The following is a 16,165-nucleotide window of genomic DNA, read 5'->3' on the forward strand; positions in this document are numbered from 1 at the left end:
ACGTTTCGGACGTTTTGCCCTCCGGCCTTCATCAGGTGTTTTGTATCGAACTAGGGAACCGTTTGTTAGGAGTCTCGAACCCAACCCTTTATTATTATTACAGGGGTACCGTGTTCGGACTCCAGCTAGGCTCTGGGACATAGTTGCTGATTCTCTGTTTTGAATGTTTTCACCAGTGATGGTGAACATATACATGGAATACTTCGAAGACATGGCCTTAGGTTCAGCTCCCTTAAAGCCAACCATGTGGCTAAGACACGTTGATGACACCTTCATACTTTGGACCCATCAGGAAGACATCCAGGCTCTCCTAGACCATGTGAACTCAATAAAACCATCGATACAGTTCACAATGGAGAAAGAAAAAGATAACCAACTGGCCTTCCTTGATATACTCATATCACGCACAGAGCATGGGTTTAAGACATCCGTATATCGCAAGCCTACTTTCACCGGACAATACTTTAACTTCAACTCCCATCACCCATACAGTATCAAACATGGAATCGCATGCTGCCTACAACATCGAGCAGAGACAATAAGTAGCGACACCATTACATACCACCAAGAAATGGTCAGGTTGAAGAATACCCTCCGTCGTAACAACTACCCCGACAGCATACTATCCACCAGATGTGTTAATAGTATAAGAGAGGAGAATGAAACCCAAAAACCACCAACGGTCTGCCTACCATACATATGAGGCATCTCCGAAAAGATTCAGAGAATATGTGCCCCCTACAACATCAGGACGGTATTCGAGCAAGTCAACACTTAGACGACACCTGGTACGAGTGAAGCCCCGCATGGAGGAGAACATGACCAAGAACTGCATATACTCCATCCCATGCAGTTGCAGAAAGGTTTACAAGGGTGAAACATGCCGCCCTCTCAAAGTAAGGGTGGAAGAGCACTGAAAAGCGGTAACTAAAGGGGAGACGGAAAAATCGGGTATAGCCAACAATGTCTGGATGGAGAGGGGGGACCATCGCCCCATATGGGATGAAGTAAAAATAATAAACAGAGAGACCCACTGGAAAGTGAGAAAACTTAAAGAAACAGCTCACATGCTCGGACATAACAACCTACTGAGCAAACCAAGCGTAGAGCTGAATGCAATTTGGACACCTCTAATAGAGAGAGAAAACCTTGAATAACAACATAGGTTTAATATTAACAAAAACCAACTAAGAATTGTCCTAGTGACATATGGCCGAGTGGTCCTAGACGTTGTATCAAAGTTTGCAGTTACCCAAAGGTTCTGAGTTCAATCCTGAACGAAGGCAGTGAAAAGTAACATACAAAACAGAGAATCAGTAACTATGTCCCAGAGTCTAGCTGGAGTCTGACCACGGTACCCCCTGTAATAATAATAAAGGGTTGGGTTCGAGACTCCTAACAAACGGTTCCCCAGTTCGATACAAAACACCTGATGAAGGCCGGAGGGCAAAACATCCGAAACGTTGTAACTATAACAACCAAGATGAGGAAGTCAGTCCGACAATCTCAATAAATTATGGATGGCATTTGCCATTTCAGAGCCAACCCTGGTAAATCCTAAGCTGATAATGCTCCCAGATGATAATATAATAGAGGTATCAATTATTTTTTTTTCTGGTTGTTCCATCTCAGTTCACTCCTCAATGTTCAGCTGCAGCTCTTTTTCTTATTCTTAAGGGTTTTATCACTCAATGAGGAACCCCTCCCTGGGCTTTAGCTATCTATCTCTGTCCCGAGCTATCCATTGCCATGTGGGACTCCACCTCATTCTTGATCTTCCCTTTGGCCTCTTATGTTCATGAGGTGTCGATTCCATTGTCCTAATGGGCCATCTGTTGTCATGTTGTCTGGCTATGTGCCCTGCATCTGTGTTTGGATGTCTTGATGGCAGTATTGATGTCAGTAACTCTTGTTTGTTGGCGAATCAAATGTTTGCCTTTCTGTCTTGTAGAGTGATGCCCAACATTATCCTCTCTATCTTCCTTAGCTGCAGCTAACTTCTCTGAAATAAACTTTTTAGCAAGAAAATATCCTTCATCAACAATCGCTTGAACAGTTGAGGTGCTTGGCAAATCAACTTTGTTTCCGTATTTTTCCAAAGAGATACTTTTGATACACATCATAACTGGTGACACTTTCTGTGGTGCAAACTCAAGTCCAGAAAGTTCAATAATGCACATACGCAAATTGTCTGTTAAAGTACCATCTTTTTCTTTTGTTTTTATGGTTTTGGATATTTGAGACAAAAAATTTTCAATTTCAATTTCCAATGTTTGAATCTGTATCTCTTTTTCTTTTAATCTCATTTCCATGGCCTAGATAGTTTCATCTTTACTTTTCTGCACTTTACTGCATCGTAAACTAAAGTTGGAGGTTGATTTTTATGCTGCTCTCTTCTTTCGAATTTCCTCATCTATAAATGATATTTTATCATCTTCATATTCTTTTAAATATTTGTTCTCCATCAATTGCTTTAATTTTTAAAAATTTTTTCTCTTTGTTGGACAAGTTTCATAGAAACTTTTTATTTTTTCTCTTTGACATGTTTCATAGAAAGAAATTTTTTCTCTTTGACAAGTTTCATAGAAAGCTTTGAAAATTTTGACATTTTGCATTCTTATTCTCTTATTTAAAATTACCATTTTTTCCTGTAGCATTCAGCTCTCTTTCTCATGCTTTTCAAAGAATAATAACCCATTCGTCTTTGAACATCCTTTAATTTTGTCTCAGCACATGAGATGTTCAACACTTGACGTAATTTCTTGGATTTTTTTTGGAAATTTCATACTGTAATAAGTTCTCTATCTTTTTAAATTCCCTTTCTCTATGTAGGCTATCAGAAATTTCACGGTCATGTTGCCTTTATGCCGCTGAGATCAGAACTTGGTATATGTTCATGATCCTGTGATTTTTCGGATTGAGGTTTCAATATTCTTCTTGCTACATGAAAGTCTGCACCAAGGAAATCTTTCAAATTCTCAAATCCTCCATCCTTTTTTTTCCTGTCAAAATTCAAAATTCATCCTTGGTCTTTGCTAACCTAGAAATCTTTGTTTTTCAACCTGTTGCATTAATTACTTTACAACATAATGTCTGTATAAGAGTAAGAACATTCTTCATATCTTTTTTAAACAATCTGAGTAACTCAAGAGCAACAGCATTTTGTAAAGCATCACACAGCACTGAAATGCTTCTTTCAACAAGGTTGTGGTAGGTTAATTTCAGTGCTTCACAGTAAGGTCCTGTATAGATTTCCTCCATAATATACTAAAAAAAAAAAAAAAAAAAAAAAAAAAAAAAATGATGTGATAGAGTTGGTATAGTAATTTACTTGCACATAAATAATCTAATCAATTAACCCTTTGTTGTTCTAAGTTAACGACTTGGCACTACACGTTTCAAACTTAATGCCTTTAAATAAGTAAAAACACTAAAAACAGTATTTGTGCATCTATATTACTGCGCTGAAATATTTACGTTATTATTTAGAAACCCATTTTTAACATAGGGAGGGAAGGGTGTTTTGTAACTATGCTGTACTTTCACCTAACAATTTAATACACAAAAGATAGTGTAAAACTTGAATTAAACTTTAAAATACTATTTAAAAAATAGCATGGTAACATAGATGCATAAGCAGCCTAAAAATTTATACAGGCAGGGAGAAGAGAACTTATATTGCTTTTGGTAGCATTTTATTGCTATATATGTGTTTTTTATCATTTTTGCAATTTATTGTCGATGATAATAATTGCTTGAAAATTCTTTGTACTGTTTTTTGTTTGTAGTCCTGAGAATTGCTTAAAAAGTCATAAATAAAAAAAATCATAACAGGAAAAAAAATAAGGGGGAGGGGCATTTTAAAAATTTTTTATTGGAGGGTTAAAAGACTGCACAAATCAAAATATGAGAGGTTATGTTATTTGCTGTAACACCGTCGACCGAGTACCATGTGATCTAACTTTCCCAAAATGAAAAGAGGGCTCGAATTTCAGATCCCCTCTATGCTATTTGCACTAAAAGTTTATTTTTTTTTTTTTAGTCCATAAGGAGCATTTTCTTTTCCAAGTTACAAGTTTTCACAGTTGTAAAATAAATGCAAAGTTTATAGTTGAATTTTCAGTAAAGCAACAGAATAGAAATCACAAAATTAAATGCATAAACAACAACAACAAAAAAAAAAAACACTTTGCGTATATAAAACGCATCACAATGAAATTCTAATTTTTACATTTGGAAACAATATTTTGTTCTTAAAAGTGATTTTAATGACAGTGAGAACGAACATGTCATGGGGCCATATTATTTTAAAACCCTTGACATGCGTTTTTTTTGGAGGGGGGGGGTTAGCATTTATTTCTGTGATACCTAAAAATTAGTTGGTTCAATAGAGAATTTCATCGGAATGAGTTTTGGTTTTTTTTTCCTCCTTTTTTTGTGATTTCCCTTCTGTTATTTTACTGCACTGAGATACTGCTTGTGAGAATTTATCTAAATCAATATTAAAAAAAAAATGACATCACTAATTAAAAGTACAATTACATATTTTATTTTTATTATAAAAATGAAACAGATGCGGTATTTAAACGAAAAAAACGTTAACTCTATTTTTTGAATATCTAAGTTTTTTGATATAAAAAAATAAAAAGGTGAAGAAACGGTTATTATTTTTTTTTTAAATATCTTCAGTTTAAAAAACAAAACAAAAACAGGCTTATTTTACAGATATTCGAAAAAAATGGTCTCGACAATGAGTTCAAAATAAAAAAATATACAAAATACTATTAGAAACCCACCCAATAAATATCATGGAAACATTTATTGACTGAGTTTCTAACAGTGTTTTGTATATTTTTTAAGTTATTGTCGAGATTTCAAAGACGTGAGATACCACACGGCCATTTTTCTTGTGTTGTGTAATGCTCAACACAACTTGTTTTTTAAAACAAATAAACATTTCACATTAAATAAAAACTTATCCGTCTAGGTAGAAGAGCGACTTATTTGAGCACTTATTGACTTATGTTACTGTGCTTGTAGTTAAAACAATCAAATGTTAAATTCGGCACATTGCTGCCAAAAACTTGCTACTCCAAAACTCAACGCTCTACTCTCAAAACTCAACTCTAATACAAAATGCACTGCTTACAACACTTTCTACTCTCACATCCAAATTGAAAATCAACTCAGTCTCTGAAAAATCAGGCTTTTTATATCCAACCGGAAGCATCTCATTTGCATGTTAGATGACAATCTCTTTATATGCAAAAGCATATAAAGAGAAAAGGCAGCCATTTTTTTTCTTCATTCTTTTTGTCCACACTGAACTCTATAGACTGCACACAAACAAGTTTGTACTATTTTTTTGTTTTTGTACTAATTTTTTAAATGCTTGATTATAGAAGAGCAACTTATTTTGCCTTTGGTAGTATTTTAGACCACAGTGCTATATTTTTAATAGTATTTTTAAGTTAAACTGAAGTTTTACAATATCTTTTTTTATTAAATTGCTAGGTGAAAGTACAAAACGCCCCCCCCCATGTTAAGAATGGCTTTCTAAATAACGTTATTATTTCAGTACAGTGACATAAATGCATAAGTACCTTTATTTGTTATATATTTGTTTTGTTTTTTGACCACCAGAAAATGCAATTCTACTTTAAGTATAAGTAAGGAGTTATAAATATCATGATAATAAGAACGTGTACTGAAAGCGTTAAAAAGTTTTGGTTCGGTATTGTTTAGAAATAAAACTTGAATTGATAAAATTATTTTTTTTAAATTGACAAACTCAGAATAAAAAAAAGTTGTTAAAAAACAAATATATAACAAATAAATGTTATCAAAAGCAAGATAAGTTACTTTTCTACGAAACTGGATAAGTTTTTAGTGTTTTTATTTAATGTAAAATGTTTATACGGTTTGAAAAACGAGTAATGTTGAATGCTGCCAGAGAACAAGAAAAGATAGCCACAAGGTCTTTTAAGAGTCGATAATCACTTCAAAATAAGAAATAGAACAAAACTGTGATAGAAACCCACCCAATAAATGTTACCGTAACATTTATTGGGTGGGTATCGCAATCGTGACAATATTGATGGATCAAAAAGGGCTTGGTGTTGAATTTGCAATTTAATCAGGAAAATGATAAATCAAGTGGAAATGAAAATAATAACTTTTTTTCTGCATCATATAAATAAATAAAATTGGTTGGAAAACAAAGTGGCTGGCTTTGTAATTGGTACCGGTTATCTAAGGTCTGTGGGCAATGTTGACCGACACATCCCTGACCTCAGGAAAAGTGAAATACATTCCATTTCTAAAGGGTACATTGTTCGTATGACGATGAGTCTATAGAGGGGGAGGGGGGTGAAAAAGACCCACCCCCTCCCTGCCAGTTGAAGTAAGAGTTAGGAAATGATGTAATAATTCAATACAATGAGAGAGTGAAACCTCCCCTTCCTGAGATAGTAGAGAGAGTGAGTTGGGAAGACTAATACAATGCTAGATTGCCTTGCTGAATTCGTGATGCATTATAATTGGCTACATTCTGTGCCCAACAGATTCAATTCTTCATCGTTTGAAGATGGACCATGGACTTGGAGTAGATATCAGCAAATTAAATTACTTAAAGCTCAATAACCAAGCCAGCCCCAAAAGATTAAGTAGAAAGCTCAGAACAACCATTTTTATACGAACAGAAAATCCATTGAAGTGTTATTTATATTTGTTATGCTTAAAAGCTGGATGATTGCCTTTATCATCTTGAAAATTATTCTGCTGGCATGAAAATCTTCAAAATCCGTGGTCTTCATCAGAACGGCAACCTATTCGTGAGCAAGTATTAAGTGACCACCACAGAATAATAATGAACTGAAAAGGTATGATTTCTGTATATGTGCGAAAAAAATAACAACCTATGTTAAGCTGTAGAATTGTTTTGCACATTTTTTTTTTAGTGAAATGTTGAAACAGATTTGCAAATAAACTCGTGTGTGTATGGATCTATGGTGGTAATTTGAATAGGAGAAAATTCACTTTTGTTTATTGGATAATTGAATCTTACTCTAAATTCCTAATTCTCATACAACTACTTATACCAACGGTCTTACGGTCAAGATCAAAGTGTAGTATCTGTTCCGGCAGATGCTGCAAGCTATGACTAGCTATGACTAGCAGAGACCAGATGTGGGGGCAACCCCACATGCCTGACCATTAACCAGCTTCCATTTCCCACCTCTCGGGAGTTGGTCCCCTTTTTCCCTTCCCCCTCCCTTCACCCCTCACATTAAAAATCGGCCTTGTGCCTAATTTGCTCGGTGGGGGAGCAAATAAATACCATCTGTTCCGGCAGATGCTGCAAGCTATGACTGGCTATGACTAGCTATGACTAGCAAAGACCAGATGTGGGGGCAACCCCACATGCCTGACCTTTAACCAGCTCCCATTTCCCACCTCTCGGGAGCTGGTCCCCTTTTTCCCTTCCCCCTCCCTTCACTCCTCACATTAAAAATCGGCCTTGTGCCTAATTTGCTCGGTGGGGGAGCAAATAAATACCATCTGTTCCGGCAGATACTGCAAGCAAAGACCATATGTGGGGGAAACCCCACATATAAGACCTTGGTCAATGTAGAGACAACCCTTCATACCAATTGTCACTATCCAGCTCCCCTACTCCCCGGGGAATTGGTCCCCATTTCCCCTTCACTCCTCACATTAAAGATCGGCCTTGTGCCTAATTTGCTCAGTGGGGGAGCAAATAAATACCTCAAAGTGTAGTATCTGTTCTTCAGATGCTGCACTTCAATTTCTTGTTCTCTGTCAGTGGAGAAAAAATCCTTCACGGCTGAGACAATTTTTATTTTTGTTCCTTTCTCCACGTTAAAAAACGACCCCGGTGTCTAAATCTGCCCTCGTGGGGAGGCATTGTAAATAGGAACTACTGATTCTGACTAAAAATCACCTTAAAAAAAAAAAAAAGAAAAAAGTAGAATTTCATTTGGGAAGGCGGCTTGATTTAGCAGATAATCCTCACCTACATTTAAATATAGATATAATTTTCTCAACATGTTCCCTTTATGTATTATATTCAAGACTTTGATAAACGCATCACGAGATTTTCATCTATATTTTATATTTGTGCCATTTTTTTCTGTTTATCCATTTGTGCCATTTTTATGACAGCATTATTTTCAGTGTCATTTTTACCTAAATTTGTTATAATAATCTGTGGCTTCCTTCAGTCTTGACAGACTATGGATACCCACTGTAAGGGTGCCTGCACGTGGAATTTGTGTGGCAAGAGTTGCAAGTCTCCAACCACTCCCCCTCCGGAGTCAACATTGTTGCATACCAGCAGCAAGTTGAGATACAGGACGACTGGAAACAATGTCAAGATGAGAGGAGAGCACTTACAATCCTTAAAATTCCTAAACGGTCACCCATCTGGTATTAGTCAGGCTCAATGTTGCTTAACTTTGGTGATCTGGCGAGAACCGGTGTGTCAACGTGATATATATATATAATAATCTACTGGTAGATTAAAAGAACCGGTTTTTGAATCAGAAATTATTTTTCTTATTCCATTTCAATTCTGATTAATCATAACAGCACTAGTTGCTAACTTTATCAATGACCCAAAATATGTGAGCGAATCTGATGTGAATTTGAGTCAACAAATTGCATAGTCCACGGCAGCATCCATTGTGCTAAATCATGCCTCCTTTGCTATATTCACTATTGGTGATGGTTATACGCAGAGATCGATGATTCAATACGTACTTCAAAATGTCCGAACGTCTGGATAAGTGGTATAATTTCCAAATCGTTCTGCTCAGCCAACTGTTGAATCCGTTGGAGATCCTCTTTGCTGCAAAAAGTTGGAAAACAAGAACAATTAAACATTTTGCATTTTTGTTCCTTTTTTACTGCAAAGTTATGATTTCACATAAAAACAAAATTTTTTCACATCAAATGTTTTGATGAACTAAAGTCAAAGCTTATATAATTCATGTTGGTAAACAGATTAGACCATCTATGACCCAGTTGGCTCAATTTTTATTTTATATATATATATATATTCTAGTTTCCTCCTTACATCAAGAGGCTTCACACCTTGTTTGAGGGGACTGCCATTAAAAATGTACATATATTTATATAATTATAAAAATCTGGGCCTTGCTTGCTTGCATTTTGTCTTTGATCATTGGGCAATTCCAGCTTTTATAAAAGGGATGCCAGGTGAATATATATATATATATATATATATATATATATATATATATATATATATATATATATATAGGCATGGCTCAGAGGCTAAGGAATGAGGATGGAAAGTTATATGTTTTGGTTTCAATTCTACAATTCTAGCTGATGGCAGACAAATTATATATATATATATATATATATATATATATATATATATATATATATATATATATATATATAGTTTTGATCTCACTGCTATATATTAGGTTTAATATAATAATCAACAGAGAATTAACTCTATAATAATAAATATGTAATCTGCATGAATTAAAATATTATATTTTAGCGTATCTTACAACTGGGCAATGCCAGGCGACCAGCTAGTATATATATATATATATATATATATATATATATATATATATATATATTAAGTAATGTGATTTATAATTTAAAATTTAAAAATCCGTTTCATAAGAAGGAACAACAACAAAATCAATTATCTGTACGATCGTTTTGGAAAACAATGCTTTTTATTGTGGTATACATCAAGTTATGTAGAATAATTATATATAGTTTTTTGGTAAGCAAGGTCTCCTCATCAGCAAATTTTGGAGGGTTTTTATTGAATTTAAAAGACACCATAAATAAACCTAGCATTAAAAGTAAGGCAGATGAATCTTTTAATTTTTCTTTTTTTGAAATCAGGAACTGTGGTTAAAGTAGTCATTTAGATGTTTGCTATAGCTTTTTATCTTATTATATATATATAAAAGTGAACGTGTCTGTCTGTGTGTGTGTGTGTGTGTGTCTGTGTACATTTCCCTACGCAACAACTCTGTCAATTTTAAGTCTACAGACTCGAAATTTGATATACAGGGTACTGAGATTTGGGAAAATCGATGTGATCGGTTTTCAGCCAAAAATTTGGCTGTTAAGGAATCAAAGTTCAACGATTTGACCTTTGAGAACTCTACCAAGCTCCTCCGACAATTTTCGGTGTAAACACTTGAAATTTTAGATATAGGTTCCTTGGACATAGATCTAACTTAATAACTTGATTTAAGCCCAAAACAATAAATGGTAAGGGGTCATAATAGGGGTCAAATTAAAAAAAATTGACCGCTTTTTTTATTTTTTATTATTATTATGCTCAACATACACCTCCAAACACCCGGGCAATGCCGGGCACCCATGTTAGTATGTATATAAAAGTTAACGTGTCTGTGTGTGTGTCTGTGTACATTTTCCTACGCAATAACTCTGCCAATTTTAAGTCTACAGACTCGAAATTTGATATACAGGGTACTGAGATTTGGGAAAATATTTGTGATTGGTTTTCAGCCAGAAATTTGGCTGTTAAATGGCCAAAGTTCAACGATTTGACCTTTGAGAACTCTACCAAACTCCTCCGACAATTTTGGGTCTAAACACTTGAAATATTAGATATAGGTTCCTTGGACATGGATATAACTTAATAACTTGATTTGAGCCCAAAACAATAAATGTTAAGGGGTCATAATAGGGGTCAAAGTTTTTTTTTTTGCTCAACATACACATCCAAACACCCAGCCAACGTCGGGCTGAAATGCTAGTATATATATATATATATATATATATATATATATATATATATATATATGTGTGTGTTAATAACAAAATTCCTTTTCTTGATGTTCTTATAGGTACTTCCAAGAACACATTCAGCACCTCCAACTAAAAAAAAAAAACACCAACCTAAATTCTTGCCTTCTAAGTTTTAAGATTAAGAGAGAATATCCTCACTGTTACAAAATAGTCATTCTTAACCGCGCCAACCTAATCTCCTGATAAAAGGACACTTTTCTTTGATCTAAAAAATATCAAGCAAGTCCTTATCAATAACAGATTTCCAAACTATAGTGTCAACCAGCAAATAAAATTAATGCTCCAGAACTTAAAAATACCATCACAAATAGTAATACTCCACAACAGCAAACTCCTGATACTATTAATCTACTCTACTGTAACCAAATTAAACAGGGCTTTGAATTAGAAGGCCATAAAACATATTATCCATAGATACGTTTCCTCTTACTGACAACAATAAAATTAGACTTATCATATTTTATAAAAAATTTAAAACCTAAAATGTAGTAGTAAAAAGCAATGCATCCCCAACCCTCAAAACCACTAGAATGAATCAACATCATTTATAAGTTCAGTGCAGCTCCTATAACAACAGTAAAACTAATAGTTACATTGGTATTAAATAAAAGATGAGGAATAAAAGTTGCATATCATCAGATCAATAAGAAAAGAATACAATAGAAAAACCTCTTTAGACCATAACATTTTGAAGCTAAATGCTTCTCTTCTTATCAGAAGAAGAGAAAAGTCAGGATTATACCAAATCTATATATCTATAAAAGTGAACGTGTCTGTCTGTCTGTCTGTCTGTGTACATTTCCCTATGCAATAACTCTGTCAATTTTTAGTCTATAGACTCGAAATTTGAAATACCGGGTACTGAGATTTGGGAAAATCGATGTGACGGGTGTCAGCCAGAAATTTGGCTGTTAAGGGGTCAAATTTCAACGATTTGACCTTTAAGAACTCTACCAAACTCCTCCGACAATTTTGGGTCTAGACACTTGAAATTTTAGATATAGGTTCCTTGAACCTGGATCTAACTTAATAAAGTGTTGAGCCCGAAACTATAAATTTTAAGGGGTCATAATAGGGGTCAAAGTTTTAAAAAATTAACCATTTTTTTTGTTTTTTTGCTTTTTTTGCACAGCATACACCTCCAAACAGCCGAGCAACGCCGGGCACCCCTGCTAGTATAAAATATAGATCAAAGTTGGTTTACCATTTATAGTGGAAATGATGGAAGTATACATTAAACTATATTAAAAAAGATATAACATACGAGCATAAAAATATTAAAATATAATTAAATGGAATCAAGTATACGAGAATAGAAAGGCTCTATATATATATAAATGTTTAGAGGTACAGAATTTAAATACAGTTTTAAATATAATGGGCAGAAGTTTCTCGAGAGCTCTTTCAACTATCATCTCATCAGGAGAAAATCGATAGCATAAAATAATAATACTATGTCGAAAGTAAAGAGTTCTGATGGGGAACTATTGAATGTGCCAAAAAATACGGGGACACGAAAATAAAGTTTATTAACGTTTAAAATACGATTAAAATATTGGCACAATATTCCCCCCCCCTCGTTGTGCCAATATTTTAATCGTTTTTTAAACGTTAATAAACTTTATTTTAGTGTCCCTGTATTTTTGGCACATTCAATAGTTCCCCATCAGAACTCTTTACTTTAGTATTATTATTTTACGCTATCGATTTTCTCCTGATGAGATGATAGCTGAAAGAGCTTTCGAGAGACTTCCGGCCATTATATTTAAAATTATATATATATATATATATATAATATAAAGCTGAATGTCTGTGTGTGTATGTGTGTTTGGTCACGAATAGGTTCCTATATAGTTGATTATTTTAAAAAACTGATTACATATAATGATAGAAGATGTATCAAGACACAGGAATGGGTATGTTTGATCTGGCAGAATAGGGGTTCATTAAAATTGTGGGGTCTGTGTTCGCGTCTGGTCCACAAAGTATGGAAATAAAAAATTTAAAAATTAAATAAAAAAACGTTTACAAGTTTTTTTGATATAGATGTACATAAGAATACTTTGATAAGTATGTTTCAACTTAAATAGGGATGGTATAATAAAATTGTGGGGTCTGCGTTCGCGCCTGGCCTCCATATAATGGAAATAGGCACAAACTTTAATAAAGACTTTTCATATCTATCTGCATAAGTATACTTTGATAATTATGTTTCAGTTTGAAGAAATATGGTATAATAAAATTATGAGGTGTTCGTTCGCGCCTGACCTCCATAGAATGGAAATATGTCACAAAGTTTAACAAGGTTCTTTAATATAGATCCACAGAATATTGTGATAAGTGTTTCAGTGTGAACAGGTATGGTATAATAAATTATGGGGTTTATCTATTTTATTTTTATCATATTTTGCTTTGGTTTTGATAACCCCCAAATTCGAAGCTATCTCTTTACAACCCTTCCTTTTCATAACCTATCATACTTTCATAAATCAGAGTCCATTTTCTGTAGGCTGTTTTTGAACCCAGTCAATGACGGGTACTTTTACTAGTATATATATATATATATATATATATATATATATATATATATATATATTACCTTTCTATTCTCGTATGTTTGGTTCTATTTAAGGGGTATTAGCATAAGCCTGACGAATTCTCATGAGAATAAAACACAGAATATGCTGTATAGTTTAATTACCATATATATTTTTATAACATACATCTACTTCATTTAATCATATAAATTAATATTTAAAAAATATAATTTTATGCATAAATTTTCAGTATTTACTTCAACAGTGCTCAATACATAGGTAGAGCTAGGTAGTAAGTTATAAAAATATATATATGGCAATTAAGCTACACAGAATATTCCACGTTTCATTCTCATGAGAATTCGTCAGGCTTATGCAAAGTGTTCTGGTTACTGCACATTTTTATATACGCACATGCTATTGAATTTTTAGTTAGCCAATCAGCTTCCTAGTTTCCACTGTGCTCATCCTAATAAGCCAATGGGCGGGCACTTGCAGGACAAAAGTATAGTTGCCCTTAGGTTCACCCCTTCTTTTGTGTGTGTTTTTCACGAGAAGAGTAGATATCTAAGTAAGCTGACCTATTTTCAACCTAGGTATAGTTAGATATTTTTTTAACAATATATATATGTGAAAAGGCAACATATAAGTAATAACAAAAAGAAAATAAATAATGGGTATCATTAAAAAAGAATAGACAATAAAAGAAAGAACAGGAGAGAGTAGAAAGAGAAAAAGGTAAAGAGACTAGAAATGGAGATAGAAAAAGTAGGGGTAATTCCATCTCAAATCATCCAGACCATGACACCCTTACCTCTCAGATTTTTTCCAAACTTTCCTCATATGTTGATATCATAAAAACTAGGGAATCCTGAAAATTTGGGATTTTAACTTGAAGCGGTTTCAGAAATATCGCAATTTTGGTATTTTACGTATATCGCATCAAGGCGCAAATTCGCGAAATTATGAAATTACGTTTTGGGGCATAAATCAATTTCTAGACTAGGTAGAACCTTGAAAATTCGCATGGACATGGACACGAGGAATCCAAAAATCATGTTTAAAACCTCTGAAAAGGAACTGTTTCTGAGTTATTGAACTTTTAAGTTCAGATTCGGGTATTGGTCTAAGGCGACCCAAAAAAAACATGTGGCACTATTGGAAATTGAATTTTTATTGTTCCTAGACATTCTTGATAGTCTGAATTTAAATTCCTCCAAAAAAGGTGTTTGGTTCTTTCCTCGTTAGCTCACAATTGAACCTCAAATGTGGGCAGTTTTACAGGCCTCACTTTCAGACAGAGCAATGTACAAGGAGTCACTTGACTTCACCATAAACAGGAATAACTTACCTTTTCTAATCTGATTGCTCAGTAGAACTTGTAAATTTACTAGGTAACCCATCTGCGAGTGAATGACTAAAGAGGTTTTTTAACACATTGTGCTGAAACACTGGAGCAGTTGAAATATGTGAGAATTACTTGAGTCGATCTTTGTCTGACTAGTTCAACAAGCCCCAACTCCCCTATCTATATTTCTTCCACAAGAGCAATTTTTTTTTTGTTTTGCATACTACCTTTATTCACTTGACTGGCCTAGACTATTCTAAAACTGCACTTAAATCAAATTTTTCAATCTTTATCCCCGAAGATACAAAACTAACTAAAATACCAATTTCCATAAGTATTAAAGACCCCTCAGTGTTGACGACAGGCTGAAAAGAAATTGAAACCTAACTGAATACAATGCGTAATCGCAACTGTCGTGGTAAACAAACATCTTTTAATTACCACTGCTAAGGAAGCAATTATTAATATAAAATACAAAGTCATTGCTAATTCACCAAACCTATTTTCCTGCTCTCATTTGCTTATACTGTTTTCCTCTTTTTGGAAATCATAATATATCATTCTATGACTAAGTGTAATGTTTAAATATAAGGCCTATACTGGCCACATTTTTATTGTTACTGAGTTATTTTACTAAAATAACTGGCACAAATGTTATTTCTAAATGTCTGCTTAAAAGGGATAATACTTGCCTCCAAGACACCTGCCTGTGTCTGCTTTGCATGGAAACGTTACACACTCTTATACCCCTAAAACCTCTCCTAATCCCTGTATATCTATATTGTATATTAATGCTGTATTCTTGTAAGTATATCATCTCTCCTATTCCAAGTGGGCGAAAAAAACAATTGCTCTTCTCCCCAAGCTGATGTTGGTGGGTTGTTTGGTTGGTTTTGTTTTACGGCATATCAACTCTTTTCAGGTTATTTAATGCCGAATCCAAAGATTTTGAAGAACAATTTTTTAATAGAATATATTTGTTGTTTTCAAGTTGGTTTCTATTTAACCCATAGTTGGGATCCTAACAGGTACTACCACTCCGGGTCAGAGTGGACCTGGGAGCAATGGTAATTAAAGGGTGGCTCCACACTCCCCAAAGCCTGCAAGCTGGGGCCTCACCACTAGATATAGTTTAAGGTCATATCCAGGACCACCAAGCTGATGTAAAATCACGTACCTTGGAAGGGTTTTTTTTCGCTTTCGGTCATAAACAATAGGAGGCTGACCTTTTAAAAATCGGTAAATGCTAAACATCCATAGAATTCTATTGCTAAGGCATGCATTAGCTTAACCTATATTTATACTCTATAGAATAGATACCTATTAGCCACGGTTTGTGCCCAGTGATCTATATTAACTAGCAAACTACATTTCTTTCACTTAGATGGGAAACGTACTGGTGATTATCTCTACATGAAAACTA

General features: G+C 34.1%; 1 protein-coding gene across 2 annotated transcripts in view; it reads right to left on the reverse strand.

Moving 5' to 3' along the window:
* The window catches only part of LOC145293091 (hexosaminidase D-like), a 127,190-nt gene that overhangs the window by 54,796 nt on the left and 56,229 nt on the right, over window positions 1-16,165 (reverse strand). For both annotated transcript variants that reach the window (XM_080139465.1, XM_080139466.1), the window contains exon 5: window positions 8,782-8,869. In XM_080139465.1, coding sequence (XP_079995591.1) covers window positions 8,782-8,869 — 88 coding nt within the window. The remainder of the gene's footprint in view (window positions 1-8,781; window positions 8,870-16,165) is intronic.

The sequence above is a fragment of the Euprymna scolopes genome, chromosome 14 (assembly GCF_053919585.1).
Source record: "Euprymna scolopes isolate OS-2025 chromosome 14, ASM5391958v1, whole genome shotgun sequence".
NCBI lineage: Eukaryota > Metazoa > Mollusca > Cephalopoda > Sepiida > Sepiolidae > Euprymna > Euprymna scolopes.